Genomic DNA, 27,360 nt, shown 5'->3' on the forward strand with positions numbered 1-27,360 from the left:
TTTGATCATTTTCCTATTCTTGGATGTATCACCATCACTTGCATCACATTTAGGCTTTGGTGCAATGGTTAGGAGGGTAAAAACAAAAAAAAATTAAAGCCAAATGCAGTAACACGTGAGTCACTGTTAACAGCAGTGTTGTCCAACTGAAAAGAAGCAAGTCGTTGTCCTACATCGGGCTCAAGCGCCCTGCCCACAAGCCGACAAACAGCTGTAGACGTGCAATGTTTTGATGTGGTTCGCAAAGTAGCGCCCATTTGTTATTACAAACCATTGTATTTAATTCAAATTTTGAATATAATAGGCTTAATTATGAAGTTTTTATTTGATTGTTACTTAAGGGTGACAAAAAAAATTTACTTCCAGTCAGTAAGGGGGTGGTTCGTAACTACGGGTTGTACGTAAGTCGGACATTCGTAACCTGGGGACTGCCTGTATTTATGTTTGGTTACTTTATGTTTTTATGTATGTACATGTACTGTATGTCATATACTGAATGTGTGTGTATATGTATGTATGTTATACATTGTATACCCCAGCAGTCAAAGTGAATTTCCCTCTGAGATTAATACATTTTCATTCATTCATTACTATTATCTGTTAACTGTTATCAGCTATTTTTAATGTTGTTTCTAACTTCAAAATTACTTTTCCCCACACACCTGTAAATGTGTAATAATACAGATATCCCTTATGTTTTTGGTTTACATAAAATAAAATCTGAGTTACAGCAATAAGATACTAAGTAATTTTTAAAAATGTATTATTTCTATTAACTATCAGGTACATTAAAGATAGCAAAGAAAATTAATGAGTGCCCACAAACTTCTATTTAAAGCCAGCTGTTGATCGATTGATCCCATAAACATATGCAAAGTTCATCACTCAGACATTGCTAATATCATCATATTCAACATTTGAAACATTACTATAACCATTTTCCACTATAATCTGTGAAAAGTTCAGCATCTTCTGTAGCAGAAACCCTTCTCACCATCCTGCACAAAACAAAAAATGGCCAACAGGAAGTGTGCCATTATGTCAAATACATGACCATACATTAAAAAAGAAGTGACATCAACAAGAGCAAAAAAACTTAGGGACAAATACCTGAAAGAATACAGTTGGTATTCCCATCACTAAGGACCTCTCATGGTCGCATCACATCATCACCCTGACAAAGAAGGCCCGTCAGCGTCTTTACCATCTTAGACACTTAAGAGACTTCAAACTGCCCTCTAGAGTGCTGAGGAATTTTTACATCTGTACCAGCGAGAGCATCCTGACGGGAAACATTATGGCCTGGTTTGGGAACAGCACCAAGCAGGGATAAGCAGGCTCTCCAGAGGGTGGTGCAATCAGCTGAGTGCATTATCCATACTGAGCTCAGTGACCTGCAGTCTATTTACAGCAAGCAATGCTGGACCAAGACCAGGAAGATAGTGAAAAACCTCAGCCACCTGAACAACAGACTGTTCTCCTGCTGCAGTCAAGGAAGCATTTTTGCTCCCTGAAGGCCAACACAGAGAGAATGAGGAGGAGATCCTTCCCGCAGGCCATTCGAGCACTTAACCAGGATAACACCATGGAGTAGAGACTCGTCTGCATGCACAAGGAGCACTAATTGAGCTGAATACTGCTGAGATCCCCCCGCACAACATTGCACACACCACTTTTATTTAACCTTTAATACTGGAGTACACATATTTGTATCCTTCTTTTTTATTTATTCTTTCCTATTCTCATCATCATATATTCCTCATATTCCTGTAGTATGTTACTAATTTCTACTTATTTGTACTGCCTTATTTATCTGTACCACGGACAGTCAGAAAAGCATTTCGCTGCACGTCATACTAAGTACGGTTGTATATGTGACAAATAAAACTTGAAACCTGAAGCTCTGAAAAATTGTACTGGGATATGAAGCATGCCCCATGACCCCAGGGCTTTGGTGAACAGTGTGACAGTATGGCTGGTGCTGTCTGTGGCCACTAGGGGGCAGCACTTTTCCCAAACCTCCTGCTAGTAAACCACAGATGCAGATGAGGTGTGGTGTGGTGGCATGTGCTTCAGGTGGCAGGTGTGGCAAAGCAGATGTCCGTCCAGCGGGTAGCAGCGATGTCCCTCCTCGTCGCTCAGCTCCTTCTTACAGTCCTGCAAATGTGTGTGTGTAAGTAAGTAAGAGAGGGTGAAACATGCAAGTTCCTCAAACCACAACTGCAAGTTCACATAACCATTTTGTTACGCCACAGATTAAGCACATCATGTTATGATGGAATATTGGGGAAAATTTTCCCCGTGAAGGACATGACACAAGGAACAAGATTTGCCCTCTGAAGTCAACCTGGAAACGTGGCTTCTTTCTCTAGGGATTATGATGCAAGTGATAACAAATAGGGAAAGAAAGCATATGAAATACCTAAACTCTTCAGTAACAACTCTAAACAATCATAAATAAGTAAACACATATTCTTGTACACTGCAGTTCATCTGAACTCTGCAGATGAGTGTCATGATGTGGTGTCAGTGGGTAACGGGTGACCGTCTGCAGACCTGGAGGACTGTCCAGAAACAAGTCACTCACCTCACAGTGGTAACACTCCACATGGTAGTCTCTGTCCATGGAGACTACGCGAATGGTTTCATCTGATCCCTAAACACATATACAAACAGGCAGAATATATTGCACACTCTGTACTACTATTGTTACTATATACGTGTAGCTCATTTGTTCCAAGTCTGAGGTCATAACCTACTGAGAACAACAATGGCTTCTGGTGGAGTAACTCACACCTTGTCTCCTAAAAGTACTACATCTCTATTCTGTATTTTTAAAAGTCAGTCCTTGCCTGTGCACATATGACCCTGACATGAGGTGTGTTCCTTCATGCTTACAACTGAACCCAGTTGCTTGCACCTGTGCTCACAGGGTTAACACGCCTCTTGAGTCAGTGCTTATCTGGAGGCTCAGGAGTGGTCGCCTGGCATTTCTATTGGTTATCAGCTGAGGGGGATATGTGTGTACTGCACTTATTCATTCATTGTTGGCCACCAGAAACCAATGTTGCTGAAGTAATACTTGCATCTGAAAACTATTTTGGGAGTGATAAGGTGTACTTATGTACAGTATGTTCCATTTGCCCACAGATATACTGTGAAACACTTATTGCACTGTGAAGAAAAATTATGTACACACACACAGACTGAAACCGCTTATCCCAAGTAGGGTCGCGGCGAACCGGAGCTTAACCCGGCAACACGGAGCGCAATCCCATGCTGACTGAAGATGATGACCAACTGCCATGATGGATGAGATGTACCATGCTGAGCTGGGGATTCAAGATACCATATAGCAACAATATCATTGTTACTTGTTAACCGGCTTAGAACTGTTACTTAATCTAGAATGCCCAGGAGGGGTGGGCAACCACTGACCCTTGGACCCCCAGAGGTTTTTTTCTCCCTCAGTTTTCAGTTGGGAGTTTTTGTTACTTTCCTCTGTGGCCAGTTGGCATACTTATAGCTCTATAAAAGTACTATATTATGGTAGTCAGTATGCAACTGTCTTCTTTGTTTCTTATCTGATGTATTTGTTTTTCTTGCCTTATGTCTGTGTTAAAGTGCTCTGTGTTACTGCGTGAGAAGAGCGCTCTGTAAAAATAAATTGAATTGAATTGAAAAAGCTGGAGGGGGAGGGGACACACCCAGGATGGGACACCAGTCCACCGCAAGGCACCCCAAGCAGGACTTGAACCCCAGACCCACCACACAGCAGGCCCCAGCCAAGCCTGCTGCGCCACTGTGCCCCCCCAAATATAAAATATTATTTTATAAATATCCATCCATCCATCCATTTATTTTCTTGCCTACTTGTCCTTCTAGGGTCACGATGGCAAAGGGGAGAGCAGAGAAGGACAGACATCCCTGTCCCTCGGAACTTCCTCCAGCTCAACCCGTGGGATCCCCAGCCGCTCCCAGGCCAACTGGGAGATATAATCCCTCCAGCAGGCCCTGGGCTGACCTCAGGGTCTCATCTCAGTTGGCCATGCCTGGTATACCTCCAAAGGGAGGCGCCCAAGGGGCCCGAACCACCTCAACTGGCTCCTCTCAATGAGGAGGAGTTATAGACTCTACTCCGAGTTCCTCCCGGATGTCCAAACTCCTCACCCCGTTATGGAGAATGAGTCCCACCACCCTGCGGAGAAAACTAATTTCAGCTGCTTGTATCCGTGATCTTATTCTTTCAGTCATTACCCAGAGTTCCTGACCATAGGTGAGGGTAGGGATATAGACCGACAGATATATAGAGAGCTTTGCCTTATGGCTCAGCTCCCCCTCCACCACTACAGTCCGGTACAGCAACCATATTACTGCTGCCGCTGCTCTCAGTCTGCAGCCAATCTCACGCTTCCTTTCCCCTCACTCGTGAATAAGACCCTGGATACTTAAACTCCTCCACCTGGGCAAAATTTTCTCCCCTTACCTGAAGGGGGCATGCCGTCCTTTTCCGTGAGAGAACTGTGGACTCAGACTTGGAGGTGCTGATCCTCATACCAACCACTTCACACTCAGCTGCAAACTGTTGTAGTGTATGCTGGAGGCATCCATGTAATGATGCCAAAAGGACATCATCATCCGCAAAAAGTAGAGATATCACCTTCCAGCCCCTACATAGAATGCCCTCCTGACCTCGGCTGCAACTTGATATACTGTCCATGAAAACCATAAACAGGAGTTGAGACAAGGCACAACCTTAGTGGAGTCCAACACCTACACTGAACGGGCTTGACTTAATGCCGAGTATGCAGACACAGCTCTCGCTCCGTGTGTACAGAGACTGAGTGGTCTGCAGTAGTGGCCCCGGGACCCCATACTCCTGAAGTACCTCCCACAAAATTCCTTGGGGAATACGGCTGTAGGCTTTCATCCACCAAACACATGTAGACTGGATTAGCGAACTCCCATGCTCCCTCAATTATCTGTGAGAGGGTAAAAAGCTGGTGCACTGTTCCAGAGCCAGGACAGAATCCTGGCACACACTCTCTGGTTCCCTTTCTTGAAGGTAGGGACCACCACCCTAGTTTGCCAATCCAAAGGCACTGTCCCCGAGGTCCATGCAACATTGCAGAAGAGTGTCAGTCATGACAGCCCCACAACATCCAGGGCCTTAAGCAGTTCCAGGCGAATCTCATCCACCCCTGGTCCTTTGCCACTGTGGAGCTTTCCAACTACCTCAGTGACTTCCACCACGGAAATGGACTCTGACACCCCGGAAGCCCCTGGCCATGACTCCTGTAAGGGATTCATATCTCTCAGGTTTAGGAGTTCCTCAAAGTGCTCCTTCCACCTCCCGAAAATGTCCTAATTTGAGGTCAGAGTTTCTCCACTTTTGCTGAGCAAAGCTTCTTCGACCCCCCCAAGCCACCGGATAGTTTTCCAGAACTTCCTTGAGGCCGATCGAAAGTCATTTTCCATAGCTTCTCCAAATTCCTCCCATGCTCTGGATTTTGCTTCTGCAACCGCCACCACCTTTTCTGGCTGCCGGTACCTGTATGCTGAGTCAGGAGTCCCCAGAGCCAACCAGGCCCTAAAGGCCTCCTTCTTCAGCTTGATGGCTTCCCTCACCACCAGCGTCCACGAGCGGGTTCTTGGGTTGCTGCCGTGACTGGCACCAACAATCTTTTGGCCACAGCTGCACCTTGCTGCTTCCACAATGGAGGTTTTGAACAGGGTCCATTCAGACTCCATGTCCCCTACTTCCTCCGGGACATGGGAGAAGTTCTCACGGAGGTGGCAGTTAAAATCATTCCAGACAGGGTCCTCTGACAGTCGTTCCCAGCATGCCCTCACTATACGCTTGAGTCTGCCGGGTCTGTCTGTCAGTTTTCCCCTCCATCTGATCCAGCTCACCACCAGATGGTCATCGGTTGACAGCTCAGCACCTCTCCACCTGAGTGTCCAGAACATGCGGCCTCAACTCAGATGAAATGACTACAAAGTTGATCATTGACCTTTGGCCCAAGGAGCTCTGGTACCAAGTACACTTATGAGCATCCTTGTGTTTGAACATGGTGTTTGTTATGGACAAACCATGGCTAGCACAGAAGTCCAATAACATTTCACCATTCAGGTTTAGATCAGGCAAGGCGTTCTTCCCAAACACCCCATTCCAGATTTCCCAGTCATCGCCAACGTGAGCGTTGAAGTCCCCCAGCAGAACTATGGAGTCTGTAGGTTGGGCCCTGTCCAGAACCCCACCCAATCTCTTCAAGAAGGTTGAATACTCTGAACTGCTGTTTGGTGCATAGGCACACACAACAGTCAAAGTTTTCCTCTCTGCGACCTTAAATCACACTGAGGCAACTCTCTAGTCTACTGGGACAAACTCCAACTGTGTGGCAGCTATATCTAGTTGGTATCTATCAACCTCCTATAGCAATTCTGGCTCCTTCCCCCAGTGAGGTTACATTCCACGTGCCAAGAGCCAGTTCCTGCCCTGAGGCCGCATGACACCCTGCCCCCCTGCCGCCCCCCCGTTGCCTGAAAGGCATTGGACCTTGTGGGTGGTGCGCCCACATGGCACTGCCACGTTGCCTTCTAGGGCTGAGCTTGGCTGGGTTACGTGTGCTGCCTGGCCACCAGGAGCTTACCAAGGAAAACTACCCCCAGTCCTGGCTCCAGGGGTAGATCCCGGTGACCCTATTCCGGGCAGGGTAAACCTTCTCTGGTTCCTATTTGCCATAGAGGTTTTTCAGATCGTGTCAGTCTGCATCTTCACTCCAGACCTGGTCACCATGGAAGACCCTTCCAGGAGCATACTGCTCCCAACGATATAGCTCTGGAGATCCCTAGAACACGTAAGTCCTTCCACCACGCCAAGGCCCCGATCCAGGAAGGGTATAAATATATAAATCAATTCAATTCATTTTTATAGAGCGTTCTTCTCACACGGTGAGTGTTATCTATTGCTATCCAAACTATCAAGCATTATCATCATCATCATACTCTGTCATTTTATCACACATACGTATCATCATTGACACAGAAATGAATGGGCTCAGACACAGAGTTCTTCAATAGATGACAGCTGTGGCATAGGGATGCAGTGCATTGTGGGAGCTTACCTCAGCAGGCAGGATGGGGAGGTTGCAGGCGGCACATTTCGGTGCGAGGACCCTGAGGAGACCATGCACATGGGGGAGGGAGAGAGAAAAGAACAACTGCATGAACACGACAAACACCTTCCATCTGAGAGACTGTGAGAACCGTACTTACATCTACTCAATTCCTAAAAAATGCCAAAAAAGAAATACCTTCTATATCTCTATAAGCATACATAAGTTCTTATCCTTCAAAAATGTATTCTGTAGCTTTCACTAATTACTAATTGCGTCAAAGTGAGTTTGGGGTTATGAACAAATCGAGTTAGAAATAGACTTATGGACCCTACTGTGTTCACAAATTGAAAATTTTACGTATGTAAGTTTCTAAGCTGACAATTCATATTTTCTACACCTGTGGTCTGTGAGGTCATAGGAAACAAAAGAGTGAAACTATAATAAAGAGCAAAACTGGTTAAAAGGTGTAACACTAGTAACATTAGGTGATCTGTGTTTTATTTATAAACAAAAACAATTTTGGACGGGATCACCAAAAGCAGAAAGCCGTCTGGAACACACCAGGGATTAGAATTCCTAAGAACAGACATAGTAGAACTGGAATCCCACCTCCTGCCAAAGGACCCTTGATCAAGGTTCTCATCCTGAACTGACACCACAAAAATTACCCTGCTATATAAATGGGTAAAACAGTATAAGATGTTTTGGAGAAAAGTGTAAGATAAATAAACAAACAGAAGAGTAAATGGAGCAAGAACTTGAAGCTTTTTATAAATGCGTTCTATCAGTGTTTGTGGGGACCCTGTGGACAGCAGCTAAGGCATCCGGTATGGGTGCACTCACATGTGGTAGTCCTGCAGGCAGTAGATCCTACTCTCCGTGTCCACGGTGAAGGGTACTCCATCGAGGCTCTCGTTGCACACCACGCAGCGGAAGCAGCCTGGGTGGTATGACTTCCCCAATGCCTGCAGCACCTGTCAACAGGCCAAAGGATCATGGGGTCGAAGGTTATTTGATCAAAGCTGCAATATGACAATGACCAACAATCATCCCCTTATTGTGCATATGCTTTGAGCTCGGAAATCCATCTCTGAGTCATCAGGTGAAGCACCATGAGCGTCGATAGCAAGAGATCAGTCTAAGCTTTTCTTTAAATCAGCACTCATCAAGTGAGGGGCAGCATCTGTTACAGAAGTTTAGGCGAGTCTGTGTTCAAATACGGAACCAAGTGGAGGACTACTGAAGAGTGATATGGATGTGTAATAGTGAGATGACATGTATATTAATGTTTTTTTTATTGAATTTGAACTGAATTGAATTTTAATAAGGTAACTGATGTTGGTAATTCAGCAACGTGACTGTACTATGATTTTACTAAAGGAACCCTAAAGCTCTGTGAAGTTGGCCCCCCTACAAAAAGCACAAGTGAGGAGAACCTCATGATTTGTTACTGCTACATTTGTGCTATTTTGCACCATATAAATTAGAATTTGTGCCTTAAACTAATCTTACATACCCAGTTCACAGCAGTTCCGGGAGGAGATGTTTAATCAAAATGTTACAACGATCACAAGACTTTAAATAAGTGAAAAAAATCAAAGTGGATGCTGTCCTGTAAAAAAAACATACCGAAATATAACAAGTTTTTACAAGGTCCCAGCATGCCTTTTGGGGGGAGGGTGTCCATGTTATGTTATACTATTGATATGTGTTTTATTATCCACATTTATTTCCAAAAATATAAATTTCCAAAAACGAAAATTATATGGAAGATGAAAATTATATGTCTAAATTTTTGGACATTTATATTTTTGGTAAGAAATTTTTTTTGACATATTTGGTTGTAGCAATTTTCCAACACATTTTTGACTATTTGTTTCCTGTTAAGTCAGCTTTATTTTGCAGGAAATTGCATGTGTTGTGCACACAGGACTATGGAAACATTCCTGTGAATTTGTACATGTTTTGAGTTCTGTTGTTCATAACAAAAAAAAATCTCTTGATGTTAACTGTACAGTGTATTTTTTTTTTTTTTTTTTACTAGTGGTGTCGACCTGGGTGAATGAATACTGTTCACTGAACAGCAGGAGTTTGCCGTCGTGTTCGACCACAACATGGACCGGCAAATGAAGTGGGACAGGTAAAAGGCAGTAGTATTATACAGACTGCAAGTCATAATATGCGTATGATGAATATCGCCAGAAATAACATGTCACAGAATCACTAATACCTGAAACCTGAAATACCGGAGTGATGTCAAATGTAATATCCCTTTATATTAAAAAAAGTAACAGAGGTACAACCAGGGTTTAAACGGCACAAATGTTGCACAAAGGAATGAACCCGATTCCGAGTGTCTGAAGCGTTGTAGAGAGACTCGTGATGTCACGTGCCATGTAAACAACCTCCGTTGTCTCCAAAAAAAAAAAAAAATTGTAGGAAGGTTAGCAGAATTCATCTATCCTGTGTTTTATGCACCTACTCAAGCGATGAACATTGGTGCTTCAAGTGGAAAGAAACTAGTTTTACTTAAGAATAACATGTCTGCAACTATGTCTCTTTCTCCTAATGTAATGCACAAATTCAAATTGTATTTTCGCTGAGTACGTCGCTTTGGAGAGAAGCGTCTGCTAAATGAATAAATGTAAATAAAGCCAAACACATTTTTCGATAGTGCTACATTTGTGCCGATTTCTGCCATTCAAACCGCAGTGTTATCTCTTTTACTCTTTAAATATAAAAGACAGTATTTCACGTGATGTCACCCGGATCCATGAAGTTGGCCCCCCTACGAACAGCACAAATAAACATTTTTCGTTAGTCCTACACTTGTGCCGGTCTCTGCCATTCAAACCGTGGTCCCATCTAAAGGTACACAAACATTTACAGTAATACCTTGCCCTACGCTGTTTTGTGTTGCGTTGATTTCGACTTTATGTCAGTCTTTTGTTAAATATATGGAAAAATACAATTCGTATTCAGAGTCAGCTGTTGCGATTTTACGTCGGTTAGCCGAAAACATTAAAAATTGTTAAAAACTTAAAAATCACTTAAAAACATAAAAAAGTGTAAAATAAAAAAAAAAGTTAAAATATATAAAATAATATATTGTAATCTATAAAATCAATTAAAAGCTTAAAAATAAATATTGTCTTATATACCTGCCGTTCGGCGCCGATAATGTCAAGTTCCGCTGCGTGGCGGCATCGTTGTTTGCCACTAGTCGACTCAAACTTGTGTTTGGGCTATTCACAGTGTCTCGTTTGCGTTGCATTTGTGACTTTAATATTTGCCCCCATGACTACGAAGAAAGTTTTTTTGTTTTTTCTTTATTTTACATTAATTTAAGTATATACACGTAAGGGGAATGCTTATTAGGGATTTATAGGGGGTCTAAATCGGTTTTTTTTAGGGGTTATTTTGTTTTCCGTCGTTTTTCGACTTAAGTCGCACCCTTTGGAACCAATTAACAACGTAGGGCGAGATATTACTGTACATACAATACAGGAGTAGCAGCTGTGTAAAGGCTTTTCTGGGGATGATCATACAGTGATAGTACATAAACATTTACACCATACATGAGCTGGAGAGATCTTGGGTGAAGTGAGTCTGGAAAACATAAATATTCAGACCCTTCTTGAATGTAGACAGAGTTTCGGCATTTGTGAGTGAGAGGGGGAGGTCATTCCACCACATCAGAGCCAGAACCAAGAACCTCCGTGCTTTACTTTTCGTGCACGGGACCACCAAGCAAACAGAAGTAGATGAGCGAAGGGATCGGGTTGGGGTGTAGCAGTTGATCAAGTCTTATAAATAGCTAGGAGCAGTTCTATTAATGTATTTGTAGGCAATAACCAGGGTCTTGAATTTGATCTGGGCAGCTATAGGAAGCCAGTGCAGAGAAATGAGTAAAGGAGATACATAGGAACCCGTTGGCAAGTCAAACACAACTCGTGGAGCAGCATTCTGCATCAGCTGCGGAGGTTTGATGGCAGTAGTGGGAAGGCCACACAGGAGAGAGTTCCAGTAGTCCACACAGGATGTCACCATGGCCTGGACAAGTAGTTGGGCAGAGTCAGTTGTGAGGTAAGGACGGACCCTGCGAATATTGTGCAAGCTGTATCTGCAGGACCAGGTTGTGTCTTCGATGTGCTGAGAGAAAGATAAACTTGGGTCAATCGCCACTACCAGACTCTTAGCCGTGGAGCTAGGCAAAATGAGTGAGTTGTCCAGTTTGACTGATAGATCATGACAGGAGAACAGGCCAGCTGGGAGGTGAAGAATCTCTGTTTCGGAAAGGTTGAGCTGGAGGTGGTGATCAGACATCCACGCAGAGATATTCGACAGGCAGGCAGCAATGTGTGTGAAAATGTCTGATGCTCCAGGTGGAAAGGGGAGGAAGAGCTGGGTATCATCAGCATAGCAGTGGTATTTGAATCCATGGGAAGCTATGACCGGGCCGAAGGAGGGGGTGTAGATCGAGAAGAGAAATGGACCTAGTAACGAGCCCTGCAGGACACCGGTTGAGAGAGGCAGAGGAGAAGAAAGAGAACTCTGCCAGACAACTTGATAGGATCTGTCAGATAGATAGGACTCAAACCATCTCAATGCTGCTCCTCTGATCCCAAGATGACTAAGAGAGGAGAGCAGAACCTGGTGGTTGCCAGTGTCAAATGCTGCAGACAGGTCACGAAGGAGACTGATTGAAGAGCATCAGAGTCTGCCAAGAGCGCTGTCTCCGTTGAGTGACCAACTTTGAATCCTGACTGATATCCATCGAGTAGGTGGTTCTGGATGAGGAAATCAGATAATTGATCACAGGCTGCCCGCTCTAGAGTTTTAGAAGGAAGGAGATGAGGGAGACTGGTCTGTAGTTTTGGACTGAATTGGGATCCAGGGAGGCTTTCTTTAACAGAGGTGAAATGAGAGCAGTTTTGAAGGCAGCTGGGAAGCAGCCAGAGGAGAGTGAGGAGCTGATGATCTTAGAAATGAAGGTGGAGAGTTGCAGGGAGATGTTCTGTAGGAGTGACAATGGAAACAGATCAAGCGAGCAGGTGGTGACTCTGTGTGATATCAGGAGGTCGGAGATTTCAGATTTGTAGAGCGGCTTGAATTTGGAGAGCATAGCTTCGCAGGGAGGTCCAGTGCAAACTGGGCAGGGTGATGCTGAGAACTTGTCAGTGATTGCTTTTACTTTGTCTCTGAAAAACAAAGCAAAGTCATCAGCTATGAGAGAAGGAGGAGGAGGCAGCGAAGGACACAGAAGGGATGAGAAGGTGGCAAAGAGTCTGTGTGATTTTTTTAGTTGCAGACTGTATTTTATTGTGGTAGAAGGTAGTCTTAGCTGAAGATATAGCAGAGTAAAAAGTAGCTAAGAGTAATTTGTAGGCATCCAGGTACAAGCAAGTCCTGGATTTTCTCCATCTTCGCTCTGCAGCCCGGAATTTGGTCCTGTTAGCACGTAACATATCAGTTAGCCATGGGGCATGCACTAGGGCATGCTGGTCTGGAAGACAGTGGACAGAAAGAGTCAAGGGTGGAAGATAGGGCAGAAAGGAAAATGTTAGTGGCATCATCTGTTGATGGACCCAAGACTTGTGCAGCAGAAGGGAAAGCGGACAGTGTTGCAGAGGCGAAACAAGAAGGTGAGAGAGATTTTAAATTCCGGCGGAAGGTGACAATGGGTGCAGAAAAAGGCGAGGAATTAGTGGTAAGGCAGGGTTGAAAGGAAATGAATAAGTGGTCAGAGACATGCAGTGGAGTGACAGAGAGGACAGGACAGCCACCGTTACGAGAAAATGCAAGGCCAAGACAATTGCCTGCTTTGTGAGTAGCAGGGGATTGGGACAGGGAAAGATCAAAAGACTGTAGGAGCAACAGAAGGCCGCTTGCATGAATGTCGTCAACATGCAGGTTGAAGTCACCCAGGAGAATCAATGGAGCGTTGTCCCCTGGGAGAGAAGTCAACAAGATGTCAAGGTCATCCAAGAAGCAGCCAAGAGGGTCAGGATAAACAACAACTACAACAAGAGTGATTGGGGCAATGACAGGGACGGCATGCCATTCAAAGGAGGACAGATCATGCAGGTGGAGAGAGAACAGAATATTCCCACTGGGGAGAGATGAGCAGGCCTGTGTCTCCACCTCTGCCAGAGGGATAAGGGGTGTAAGAGAAGGAGTAGTTAGTGGAGAGAGCTGCAGGTGTGACTGACTTGTCTGAGGTGATCCAGGTTTTCAATTAGGGCCAAGAGGTCCAGTGAGAGACCGGAGGCATAGGCTGGTATGAAGTCAGCCTTTCTCACCGCAGACTGGCAGTCCCAGAGTCCCATGGAGAAATTAAAGCAGGATGGAGGGTCTGACAGACAAGGATAAACCAGGTTACTGCAGCAGCGAGAGCGTCCAGGTGTCCAGTGGTGGCGACGTCGCACGGCTCGATTGCCGTAGACAACTTTGATGGTTGACGCAACATCCTTAGCGGCACACGATGCGGGTGGACTCCCACAGGTAGACTCCCTTGTCTTTGCACCAAGAGGCTGCCGCAACCACTGCTGCTACAGGTCACCAGCTGCTATTTAAACCAGGCTAATTCCTGTCTGCTGAGATTCCTAATCAAAATCTAAAGTACTCCCTCAATGGCGACCAAAACAAACAGACAGACGCGATTAATCGATCAACAGAGTCACACCCACTCTACACTATGGGACACAGAAATGTTTAGGTGAACATGCACCCTAACAAACCACAAAATACAATTTAACAAACAAATTAATAAAAATACCACCGACAACTACACAAACACACAACCGACTGTGTAGCTGTGCGGATAGACAGACACAACAACGTGTGTCGGTAAAAAGCAGCAGCAACAATAAATTTACCCAAAACACCACGAAGTGCAGCGACAGACCTCCAACGCAAAATATAATGCACAATCAACAGGATTGACGGCTTCCGCACTATTAAACGGGTCAGGGGTGGAGATTCCTAATCAAAACTACTCCGACAATAGCAACCAAAACAAACAACCAAACAGATGCAATTAATCGATCAACAGAGTCACGCCCACACTACTCTTTATTTGTACTGTTTGTAGGGTGGCCAACTTCACGGATCCAGGTGAGGTCACTATCCATCCATTGGCAACAACCGCTTGTCCAAAGCAGGGCTGCAGTGAGCCGGAGCCTTACCTGGCAACACAGGGTGCAAAAACAAAGGTGGAGAGGACGCACCCAGGACGGGACACCAGCCTGTTGCAAGGCACCCCAAGAAGGGTTCACACCCTAGACCTGCTACACAGTGGGCACCAGCTAAACCCACCACACCACACCAGGCGACGCCATGGCACACCACGCCAGAACAAAAGAAGGTAGAATCACGGTTGAAACGGCACAAAGTGGCACAAATGTAGCACAAATGAATGAGCCCCATTCCGAGTGTCTGAGGCATTGTAGGAGGGCTGGTGATATCATGTGCCATGAAAACAGCCTCCATTATCGTCAAAACTCACCGAGATGGAACCACAGTTAGAATGGCAGAAATGAATGAGTCCAAATTCAAGTTTCCGCGGCATTGTAGGGGGCTGGTGTGATGTCATGTGCCATGTAAACAACCTTGAATATCTCCTGAACCGAAGGAGATAGAACCACAATTTAAATGGCACAAATGAAGCACAGACAAAAGAGCCTGAATTCCGGTGTCTCCATCAATATAGGCGGGCTGAGTGACGTAAAATCCAGGGAAAAAATAAATGTTAATATCACAACAACAGCACAAACAACGGTTAAAACAGCAACAGCACAAATTCAAATTTTTACAGCACAAAATGGCACAAATGTAGCACTAACGAATTGTGAGGTTTTCTTCATTTGTGCTGTTTGTAGGGGGGCCAACTTCATGGAGCTGAACCCTAAAGTTCGGTTGTTCTTCACAGTGTGCCTGTGCTCTATGCGCATTGTCTATGTACAAGCACGCTCACTGAATGTTTGAGTGATGCTCACAGATATCTACAGATTATTGTATTTTTGCAGTCAGTGGAACTCATATGTAATATGTCAGTGACATAGGGCTTCTTTACATTGTATTTCATTTTTTAATTTACCACTTCAAATTTAAAGATTAATTTACTTTTGTTTTGACTAATATTTTTGTGTAATGGCTATATTTATGGTATTTTTTAAATTTGTTTTGTGCTGTTTTTCCTAGTGTAATGTATGTGTGTCCCTTTTATGAAAAATATAAATAAAGTGTTTAGGAATATCAGTAGATGCCACTTGGGCAAAGTATGTAATGCCTCAAAGCTACAGGGAATCACAAATGCAAAAATAAATAATTACACAGGAAGACTGTCTCTGGGTGCTCAGAACTTAAGGCCCGAACTTACCATGTCAATGATGAGATGCCCACACATGCAGCACTTGTCCGCTGACTGCTGGAAACCGGAGTACTGCCAGAGAGAAAGACAGCAGTCACCATGAACAGTATACAGCATGGCACATGGTACGGGAAGGTCACACCAAAAATAGCTAGAATAGTAAGTAGAGAATTAGCTCTAGAGAATTTGATTTTACTTAGATTTTATTGATTTTTAAAATTTGCTGATGGTTAATACTCTTTTAGTGTTGTTGTTCATTGGTAATCATTTATTGTATTTAATTTTGGTTATTTCTAGCATGAGTTTAATATATGACATTTGCTTACAGATGCAGTACTGAAAGTTATTAGTACTTTTGTTTGGTGTCTGGTGGTTGTTTGGAGTAGTGACCCTGTGTATTTGTGTTGTTGAACATGTGATTTGTGGAGTTATTGGCTGTCAGATGATGACTGTGTTAAAGCACACTAAAGTCAAGTGTTTTTCTCTTTAATTGGAGTTATCAAAAAAATTCCCTGAGTCCACCAATAGCACCATGCCAGGAGAAAGTGCATGAGAATCAAAGGTAGGAAAGGACACCATTACTCTGCTGTATTCTGAAAATACAGCATTTCCCCCCAAAATCCAGACAGCTTCCAAAAAATGAGGACAAGCAAAAAAAAAATCTGAATATTAAATGGAAATAGAATAAGATGCCAAAATAAGGCTGTGAGTCTAGATGAAGAGTGTAGAGTATGATGCCTGAAAATACAGAGAATTCCTGCAGTCCAAAGTCAGTGGAGCTGACCAACTGTACTGTGAGCACTGGAAAAAGACAAGTCACACTCAGAATTCTGTCAAAATTTAACCGATGGGTAAAAATTGTCAACACTGAGACATGCAAATCATGCCAGGGAGATTAAGTATTATGACAGAGATCAAACAAATTTAACAGTAAAGCAACTGAAGAACTCAAGCCAGAATCAGGGGGAACATTAGGTGCCTTCAGTCTAAATATAAACGTACAATTCACTTATTCACGCCAATGCACTTGTCGCAACCCCGCTCACCAGCACATCGGCGACTTCTGCTGCACCCTGATGGAGGGATGGATAAAAGGCAGCACCAGTGGGTCTCCCACGCGGAACCTCAGCAACGAGCAACCAATGGTTCCAATTGACCCAAGATTACTGAACGCTTCCTGGATTTCTGACCTTCTCGCATGTTTCTCCTCGACCACGATTTCTGTCTTGCCGCTTCAACAAAGATTGCCAATCACCCGACCCTTGCTTGTCCCTTGACCATTACCTCGCCTGCCCCTTGCTTTCCAATAAACTTGGAATCTCGCACTGCACTTGAGTCCGTTGCCTTCCTGAGCCCCGCAGCCATAACAGTACTATACAATAATCCCAAAATGTATAGGTTATTGTTAGATGTCTCAGCCATTTTAAGACAGGGGACCCTCTGCAGACAAACCAACCTCATGAACCTGAACAACAGCACATAAATTAACATTAACATTAGATGCATGCTTCTGTGCATTAACATCTGATTATTGATTCATAACTGAATCAGTATGAGCCAAAAGAATGTGTATTATGTGGATGTTTATTATATTCACAGAATAAGACTGGTGTAAAAAAGGGCCACTAACACTCACCAGAAAATCCTCCTTGCAAAAGACCTTTCCGCAGACGTAGTAAAATGCCCTTCCCCGTAACTTTCGACCTAGGAGACCAACATAAAAGAGGCATGTTCATGGGATCACGACCCCTCACTTGAGCGTATTTCCTGTAACAGTCTCACTGCTGTAGGACCACTGTGACATTCAAGCAACCTTGTTATTATTTATTATTAAAAGTGGACTTGTATAATTTAATATCCAAGCTGTTAATGTGTTCAGATAAAATCATCTTTGAAACAGAAGGCAAGAGCTGAGATTTATATGAAGACATTTCATTTTGATTAGCCCAAAACCTAGAGTCCCCCTACTTTCTGCTTTAAAGTGAGAAAGCATCATATGGCTTTTATTTGTTCATTGGTTAATTTTCAGTGAAGTCACGCTGAATTGAAGTCCAAGTGCTGCTACTCACATTCCCATGGACACGTTAGCCTGTTGAATAAAAAATCTGTTTGTAAGCTTTCCATGGATTTTTGTCAGAAAATGAATTCAAAGTGTCTGGAATACTATTAATCAATCTAAAGAAATTACAGTCAGAAATTATAATAATTATAATAATTCTGTGTGAGCTCAGCTGGCCACTTCATCAACATTTAATGATCGCTGCTCTGTCTCTTTAAATCCGTTCATTGTATTGAATGCCTTCTTTTATTTATTGACATATTTATTCTTGTTTCATTTTTCTGATTTGTGTTATATGTGTCAAGCAGTCATATTTGTTACCTGTTTCATGTGCAATCTGTGAAAGCTCCAGGATAGAGTGCTATATAACAATAAATTGAACTGTGCTTAATTTTACTTCTCCTGCTCTCTTTATGTCCCATGGTAAATGTGAGCGGGGCATGCTTGGGCAAGTTGTGGGGGAAGAAGCTGGCCTTTATGCATCACAGACCCTGGCCAGAAACTTGTCCAGCACACAGAGCTCTAAGGCCCACAGGAAGGAGAAGCATTCCACACATATCTGGGGAAGGGAACGGTGTGACATTAGCTCCTTGAGCGCAGGAGGAAGCACAATAATGCCTTTAGGGCAACATCCACATGGCATCCATCCATGCCGCAGAAAGAAGGCATTAGGAAAATGCTTTCATCGCTGTGTGCTTTCCTCACATATGCCTCTCATTTCTGAAAGTGAAGGGTCCAGCTGCTGAATTCCCTCTCTGTCCATCAGAAAAATAGCAAGTTTTCCCATCAACCTTCCAACCTAATTCTGCTCATGAATGTACAGCTCAAACGTGCTCCTTGGACAGAGCCACAAGACTGTGCTATCATAACCCCATTAGCAGCAAACCTAGACTAACAGCTCCCTGCACTTCAAACTGACCTGTAGTCAAAAAATCGTGTCTCTGCTGCTTTTACCTTTCAGAAATGGCCCATACCACCTGGTATAGCAGTGCTCAAACTGTACTCCTATCTTGGGGTCACTTGAACCAAAAGAAGAGAGCCTTCAGGTCTGGTGACAAGGACGAGATGAGAAGGATACAGCGCCAACTGAAGGTGGTACTGAGGAAGTGTAAAGACTCTTATAGACAAAAGCTGGAGAATAAACTCCAGCTGAACAACATGAGGAATGTGTGGAGGGGCATGAAGCAGATCACAGGATATAACATCAAAGATCGCCAGCAGGACGGCAGCCTGGACAGAGCCAATGAACTGAATTTGTTCTTTAACAGGTTCAGCACTGGACCCCCCTGCTGGCCCTCCCCACACCGGACCAGTCTTCACATCCTCTTTGTCACCCTCTAATGCCTTGCATCGTACCCACTCCCACCCCCCACAGTGTACGTCTGACCACAACCCCCCAACTCCAACCCCCCATGAATGTGACCATCGGCCAGGTGAGAAGACAGCTGGAGAGACTCCATCAAGGCAAGGCGGCAGGCCCGGATCACATCAGCCCCCGGGTCCTGAGGTCCTGTGCAGCCCAGCTGCCTGGCATCCTGCAACACATCTTCAACCTGAGTCTGTTGCAGGAAAGGATTCCTGTGCTATGGAAGACATCATGTTTAGTACCGGTGCCAAAGATAGCCATCCCATCTGGCCCCAGTGACTCCAGACCAGTTGCCCTAACGTCACATGTTATGAAGGTACTGGAGAGACTGGTGCTGATACAGCTGAGACCACAGGTTAAATCTAGTCTGGACCCTCTTCAGTCTGCCTATCGGCCTCATGTGGGTGTGGATGATGCCGTCGCCTATCTACTGCATCGAGCTCATTCACACTTGGATGGTAGTGGCAGCACTGTGAGGATCATGTTTTTTGACTTCTCCAGTGCCTTTAATACCATCCAACCTCTTTTGTTGAGTGAGAAGCTGCTGGGGATGGGTGTCAGTGCATCTACGGTCTCCTGGATCTCTGACTATCTGTCAGACAGGCCTCAGTTTGTACGGCTGGGGAGCTTCCTGTCTGATGTTTTGGTTAGCAACACAGGAGCGCCACAGGGAACTGTTCTGTCACCATTCCTGTTCACTCTGTACACCTCTGATTTTCAGTATGATACTGAATCATGCCATCTGCAGAAGTTCTCTGATGACTCTGCAGTGGTGGGGTGTATTAGAGATGGACAGGAGTTGGAGTATAGGCACCTGGTGGATAACTTTGTGGAGTGGTGCAGCAGGAATCATCTGCTCCTAAATGTCAAGAAGACCAAGGAGATGGTCGTCGACTTTAGGAAGACAAGAACTGCAGTCAGACCCATAAAGATCCTGGGGGAGGAGGTTGAGACTGTTCAGAAATACAAGTACTTAGGTGTCCACTTGAACAGCAGTCTGGACTGGAGGGACCACGCTGATGCTGTGTACAAGAAGGGAATGAGCAGACTCTATTTTCTGAGGAAGCTCAGATCTTTCAATGTGTGCAGCAAGATGCTGGAGATCTTCTACCAGTCTGTTGTTGCGAGCGCCATCTACTTTGCCGTGGTCTGCTGGGGGAGCAGCATCAATGCCAGAGATGCAGGCAGGGTGAACAAGCTCATCCGTAAGGCCGGCAGCATCATTGGACAGAACATGGAGACGTTTGAGTCAGTGAGGAATAGGAGGTCACTGAACAAACTGCTCTCCATCATGGACACTCCTTCCTACCCACTGCACAGCACGCTGCAGAGACAGCGAAGCTCATTTTCTAAAAGACTCATTCAGCTCCGCTGCCGTAAAGAACGGTTCAGGAAATCATTTCTATTGTTCGCAATAACTTTGTACAACAGCTCACCTCTGTGTGACAGATTAACTATTCAGCACTATTGTTAGTTCATCTTGTTACTACTTCATAATGATTATATTACCGTTTGTACAACTTGCACTTTACTGTTGCACTACATACTGTTTTAATTTATTTAATATACTTTTTATTCTTTTATTTTTCCAACAGTATACATAATTGTACATATATTTTTATCTTGTATTTTTAACTTGTATTTTTCCACTTGTTTTATATGTTTTTTAAATATATATTGCAAGTATTTATCTACTTGTGTTCTGCTGCTGTAACATAATAATTTCCCTTGTGGGATCAATAAAGTATATCTATCTAAACACTGGCACCAGCAGGGTTCAGAACTGATTTGTCTAGATTCATGTAGTTTGCTGAATTAATTACCAACATATAATGGGTTTCGGAGGGGGGCACAGTGGGTTTGGCCAGGGCCTGCTCTCTAGTGGGTTTTGGGTTCGAGTCCTGCTTGAGGTGCCTTGCAGCAGACTAGTGTCCCCTCCTGGGTGTATCCCCTTATGCCCTGTGTTGCCAGGTTAGGCTCTGGTTTGCCACCACACCACTCAGAACAAGCAGTTGTGTGTGTGTGTATAATGGTTTTCAAAGAGCTTTTCTGACAAAATGAAATACAAACTGACATGCAAATAAGACAAGTACCTTGATCAAGGATACTACAGCAGGAGTATGGACTTCAATCTAGGTGTTTTGGGTTCGATGGCAGCAGCTTTAACTACCATACATATTACCTGCTGCCCTTTTGTATCAGTCTTACACTATTCATGTAACAGGATCTGTAAATTATCTGACTAAACAAAGCTAGGATAGGAACTTCACCTGTGTTTTGTCTGAGATATACTAAACTCCTACCAGGAAGGGTTATATTGTTGCAAAAAGTGTAAACGCAACCCTGTATCAACAACTCATACCTGATTTACCTTCAATAATATTAAAATGTAAATGTTATACTTTCACGAGGCTCATATTATTTCTCTGCTGACACAAGCAACAGGAAAAGGAGATTTTGATGCTTCCTGTAGCTTTGAGCTGAACTGGTGGGAAGTGCATGAACTGAAGGTAAGACAGACAGACACACACACACACACACACAAACACACACAAAATGCTGAAACCACTTGTCCCAAGCAGGGTCGAGGTGAACTGGAGCCTAACGCAGCAACACAGGGCATAAGGCTTGCAGGGAGGGGACCCACCCCGGATGGGACGCCAGGCCGTCACAAGGCACCCCAAGAGGAATTCGAACCCCAGACCCGCCAGAGAGCAGGACCCAGCCAAACCCACTGCACCATCGCGCTCCCTGGTACCACACTCCCTGAAACCAAATAGCACAGGTATGTGGCAGAAGTAATATGCTACCTGGAGCTATTGTGCTCCAAGCATTATTTGGAGGTTTGTAGGAGGACATAAAAAAATAAAAGCAAACGGAGAAAGTGAAAAGATGATAAAGCAGGTGACATCAGAAAATGCTGAGAAGCCAGAGACAAAACAACTGTGGATCAAATATGAAAAACAACTGTGTGTGAATGCCAAGGGCTGGTACTCACTGCATACACTACAGGTGAAGCAGCTGTCATGGTAGAGGTTCCCCATAGCCTGGCAGGCCTGGCCAGCTCTGTACACTGCCTTTCTGCACTTCACACACCTTCCTGTAACAGCAGAGAACCACAGTCACCATACATGGTACATAGAGCACAGCTGTCAATACACACAGCACACACACATTACATTACTTAATTTAGCTGAGGCTTTTCTCTAAAGTGACTTAGAATGTTAAGCTACTTATAATTATTTACCCATTTATATAGCTGGGTAATTTTACTAGAGCAATTTTAGGGTAAGTACCTTGCTCAGGTCCCGTCCTGGGTGTGTCCCCTCCCCCTCCGGCCTTACACACTGTGTGCCGGGTTAGGCTCTGGTTCTCCGTGCCCCATATGGGGCGAGCGGTTCGGACGGACGGACCTTGCTTAGGGGTATTCCAGCTGGAGGTGAGACTCGAACCTTTGTATCCAAAGGCACCAACTCTAACCACTATGGTGCAAGCTCTCCCCCTATGCTCACAAACACACGCACACCTTTCCATGACACTAAAGTACAGCAATTTACAGATACAGTCTACATAACAATATGTAGACTGCATGTATAAATTACAATGGTGAAAACAGCAGGTCCACAGTGGACAGTGGTCAGCCTGTGTGTGTGGTCAGTCACATGGTTATGAAGCTGCAGACACAGACATCTAGCACAGACTTCACTATGGGGTCCAAATTCAATTAAGCTACTAGCAACTTCAGTTGTTCAAAACACTATTAAAATTAGGCCAGGTATGGTAATAACTAGCAAAGTGTTCAAATGTAGGCCTTCCACTCAAAGAACCACCTGCTCTTGTTCTAGTACTCTCAAGCAAGGTACTAACTCTGAATGGCTCCAGTAAAAATTGTCCTGCTGTAGAAATGGCCTAACAGTACCTGAACACCGTAAACTGCATTGGACCTAGTTAAATTCGGTATTCCAGAGCTTGGGTACATTGAAAAGTACACAGCTAAGGCACTGATGTCATATTGAATTCCTAGCTGCTCATGTTTAAACTTTTTTCTTTTAAATATATTCCATTTTAATCAGTCACAGTATTTAAAAAATATTTCCCCAAAAAATGAATGAGCTACATGAAATTAACACAGCTGATCTGTGTTTAAGGGGGACAGCAAAAACCCACATTAAGAATATAAACTTAATTAATGAATCAAAATTCAATTTATTTTTATAGAGCTCGCTTCTCACGCAGTGACAGAGCACTTTAACACAGGCATAACGCAAGAAAAACAGATACAAACAAAGAAGACAGTCGACTAATGGCTACCATAATAAAGTACTTTTACAGAGCTATAATTATGCCTACTGGCCACCGGGGAAAGGAACAAGAACTCCCAACTGAAAGTTGAGGGAGAAAAAAAAAAACCTCTGGGGGTCCACGGGCCAGTTGTTGCCCACCCCTCCTGGGCATTCTAGATTAAGTAACAATTATAAGCCAGTTTAACAAGTAATAACGATACTGTTGCTAAATGGTATCTTGGATCCTCAGCTCAGCATGGAACATCTCGTTCATCATGGCAGTTGGTCAAAAATGAATCAATAGACTTGAATCCATGCAAAATAAAGGGATGGACCCAGCTCATGGCAGCATCATAGCCTTTGTCTAATTTTCCCAGTCATACACTTGTACTGACAGGATGAAATATGTTACAATTTTTTTTTAACACTCCCTTAGCTCAGTGAATCAGACACATACGCACTGAAACCACTTGTTCCAAGCAGGGTCGCAGCAAGCCAGAGCCTAACCCAGCAACACAAGACACAGAGCTGAAGGAGGAGGGACACCCAGGACGGGACGCCAGTCTGTCACAGGGCACCCCATGCAGGACTCAAATCGCAGACCCACCAGAGAGCAGGCACAGGACAAACCCGCTGCACCACTGCACCCCCTGAATCAGGCACCTTATTTTACATTAAACTGTGATGACATTGGGCGGATAGTGGTGGGTAAGACTGAGCTGACAAAATAATGGACTCTTTGACCCCTGGACACTAGGCAACATGCTGCCCCTGATGAAGAGCTTGACAGGTGTCACAAAGCAGAGCCGGACACAGACACTCTATATCCTGCCAAGATGCACATACTTGGGATTGATTTCAGATCAGCACACAATATCCTTTAAAGCCACAGGGTCTTGGGTGCTATTTTTACAACCCACCATCAGTGATGGGAAATTTTGATTACCTCAGCCATGATAGAACACAATCTCCAAAATAACTTCAACCTCACACCTTTTGACAGCATCATTGGTCAGCCCTTACTGGAACCCCAGGATCCTTACCTACCCAGCTAGAACATAGGGAACAGTCTGGGACAGTCCTCTCTAATCCAATCAGACTATGAAGTCCTCTCCGGCCAGACTGTACTGGTGCCTCGATTCAAGAGTTCCAGAGGACCTCATCACAAAGCATGCATGAACAAGCCAATTTAGACTAAATTAGGTACTTCAGAGGCAGACACTGCTTTGCTTTTTCAAAGCTTCCTACAATGAGCAGAAAAGTTGAACAGTGAAAAGCAACATAGTTCATAAAAAACAAAAGTGCAATCCAAAAAGCTTTAGGATGAAAAAAAAGCATGGATCAGATAAAAGCAAACAATGTCACCTAAAATCCCAAATTCCAGCTATCAGAAGGTTAAGGGAGAGAAGTGGTCTACATCCTGCCCTTGTTGAGCACTGAGAAGGACTGTCAGCAACGGTGAGAGCTGCAGCCAACCCTTGTCCAGGCAACACGTCAAAACTGGCTTCCACACCAGTAATCGTATTATGAGGTCATTTACAGTAAAGATTGTGCATCATGCAGCTTCTAATCACAATTGCTTGGATTGAATTTAATCCTTTCTCATTGTGTTTAAACTAACCACACACTAATTAAAATAAATCAGCAAATCATAAAACAAAACAATTTCCACAATTCAGGAATAAATAATTCAATAGTGGTTATGACATTTCTGAAGAATACTCACTGCAGAATATGTAGCATATAGTGTGTATGTCATTCTTAAGGCATCTAAAACACAAATTTGAAAAATGAATGATTCTGAATGTGAATTTGTCATTTTTGATGACACAGTTGTTTACATTTTGCTTCTGTGTGTATTTTCTGTGGCACTGTGCTGCTATGCACCTGCCTGTCACCTCTGGATTGCTGGTTCAAGTCTTGTCTAATGATGTCCATATCTAACCCTTTGGGCAGCATAGTAGTTAGAGCTGCTGCCTTTGGATCTGAATGTTGCTGCTTTGAATTTCACCTACTGCTGTAGTACCCTTGAGCAAGGTACTGTATTTACCCTTAATTGTGTCAGTAAAATTGCCCAGCTACAAAAACAGGTAAATAATTCTAAGTTGCTTTGGAGAAAAGTGTCAGCTAAATGTATATTCAATGTGAAATGAAGTGTGTATGGGTTGTCTTTTCCACCAGATGTGAAACCACAGACCATCCAAAATCTGTGCTTGGTAACATACTTCCCCACTCACAGTGGTTCTCAACTACATCACAGGATTGGACATGGACAGGATTCAAGAGCAGAATAAAGAGCAGATACTCCATCTCACCAACCAGTTTTCCACCTTTGCCATTTCCTGTCTTCAAAAACCTACAGTCCATTCCATCTGCAGAGTCTCTTCCTCAGGAAGAAGTGTCATTCTAACAAACCCTGATGGATGAGTTCCCCAAGACTTACAGCTACCCTCATGTGTCTGAGCAAGCTGTCACATTCCACGACTCCCAAGGACTCTCTTTTCTCATAAGTCCCCATCGACTGCTCTCAGCAAGGTCTGCATTGTACTCTTGCATCGGGTTAAGGAAAGTGAGTGAAATAATTGAATTTCCATGTATTTTTAAGTGTGAAAAATGAGAAGTGGTTGGTGAATACTTTCTGAAAGCACTTGGTTGATTATACATGAAACTAATTGTCTTACATTACTCAGACACCATAAAAAATAATGAATATGATGTCATCTGCCACAATTTACACAAAAAATAACTACTGTATAACTATTGTATAATTTTTGTTAAGGAAAATTTCCCTACAAAGCTGGCAAAATACAGTAACTGTGTACAGTCTGTACTTTAAGGGTCATATAATACAAACCAGGCAATACAAACTACTAGTTTAAACATTAATAACTGAATTTTAGTGAGAGAAGATAAAACATTGTACCGTAGTATTCTGCCTTTGGCTGCTCATCCATCTCCTTTTCCAGCTGCTGTGTAAGAGCTTCTAGTTTTATTTCTGCAGTCGTGGGACCCATCTCTGCCTCTGCCTGCACTGCAGCCCTCAGGGAGCTACACTGGGGCTCCTCTGTGGCATTCCCCAACTTGCTGATTACACCCTGGCCGCACCAGGGGCTCCCTGCAGTTTTCACTGACCCAGTGCTGGGGTTCCAGGATGAGGGCAGTCCATGGGAGGAGGAGAGCTGAGTCACATGCAGGGTTCTGGAGCTGTGACACATACCATTTTGCCAGGGCTCCAAGCTTAAACTGGAGGTGTATGCTGGGGCCTGAAGGAGCTGCGCCATGGGGCCACACTGAGACTGGGGCACAAACCCAGTGGTGCCCCAATCTTCTGCTGCCCCTGGTTGATGGAGGCCCATGTGTTCATGTGGGTGCAGGGTTGTGTGGGCCTGGCTAGCCACCCCAGGGTGAGGAAGCCTGCTGGGAAAGGAGGGCTGATGGCATGTAGCCCCCTCCCCGCCGATCGGACCCCGCACTGTAGGTTGGCTCACAGCACGAGGGCCGCAGGAAGCGCTACCTGCTGCTGTCCCTGCACTGGCAGGTGAGAGGGTGTGGCCGCGCCCCCCGATCCCCGCAATGTCGTTTGGAGCGGGCAGCAGGGGCGGTTTCGCGTCCAGCAGCCGTGCGGCCGCCTCCTCCCGCTGTTTCTGCATATGAATCTTGGCCATCTTGGAGGCGAACACGCGCCGTGTGTGCTCGAACTCGGGGTTGTTGGCGGCGGCGCGGCGCCCGCTGCACAGCCCATCCCGCGACGCCTCGATTCGGTCGAGGTCCTCGAGGAAGCGGCTCGCCTCCTGGCCCAGGTCGCAGCGCTCCCCCATGGCGCCGAGGTAGAAAATAAAAAAAATTAAAAAGTTGTAAAAGTGTTTTCACTCGCGAGCAACCGGCCGTTCCATTAAAACTCTCAGAAGAACAACGATTTGTTATTAATCAACAGACGCGCGGGAATTTTGTTTAAATAAAAGCTCTACACTCCTCGACTACCAAAGCAAAGATTCAATGTACATAACTACTGAAGTATCAGAAGGATTTCCACAATTAACTGCGACAAAGCAGAGAGGAAAGTGCGAGTGTGAGCTCCCTGTGCGCGCGCATGTACACTCACTCACTCACTCACTCACTCTCTCTCTCTCTCTCTCTCTCTCTCTCTCTCACTCTCTCAC

The 27,360-nt window shown here is 44.4% G+C and overlaps 1 protein-coding gene across 2 annotated transcripts; it reads right to left on the minus strand.

Moving 5' to 3' along the window:
• Nucleotides 1–729: 729 nt before the first annotated feature.
• Nucleotides 730–27,360, minus strand: LOC108935713 (LIM domain-containing protein 1-like). Of its 2 annotated transcripts, XM_018754533.2 has the most exons (9): nt 26,715–26,780; nt 26,124–26,338; nt 21,916–22,017; nt 17,129–17,196; nt 15,502–15,564; nt 7,965–8,095; nt 7,128–7,179; nt 2,588–2,656; nt 730–2,157 (listed from the first exon to the last, which is right to left on the minus strand). In XM_018754533.2, the coding sequence occupies exons 2-9, from the start codon at nt 26,212–26,214 to the stop codon at nt 2,026–2,028; spliced, it is 708 nt and encodes a 235-aa protein (XP_018610049.1). In that variant the 5' UTR covers nt 26,215–26,338; nt 26,715–26,780; the 3' UTR covers nt 730–2,025. The 2 variants fall into 2 exon arrangements, with proteins under 2 accessions (XP_018610049.1, XP_018610048.2); XM_018754532.2 differs by having other exon boundaries at nt 26,124–27,360.

The sequence above is a fragment of the Scleropages formosus genome, chromosome 8, assembly GCF_900964775.1.
Source record: "Scleropages formosus chromosome 8, fSclFor1.1, whole genome shotgun sequence".
In the NCBI taxonomy this organism is placed as follows: domain Eukaryota; kingdom Metazoa; phylum Chordata; class Actinopteri; order Osteoglossiformes; family Osteoglossidae; genus Scleropages; species Scleropages formosus.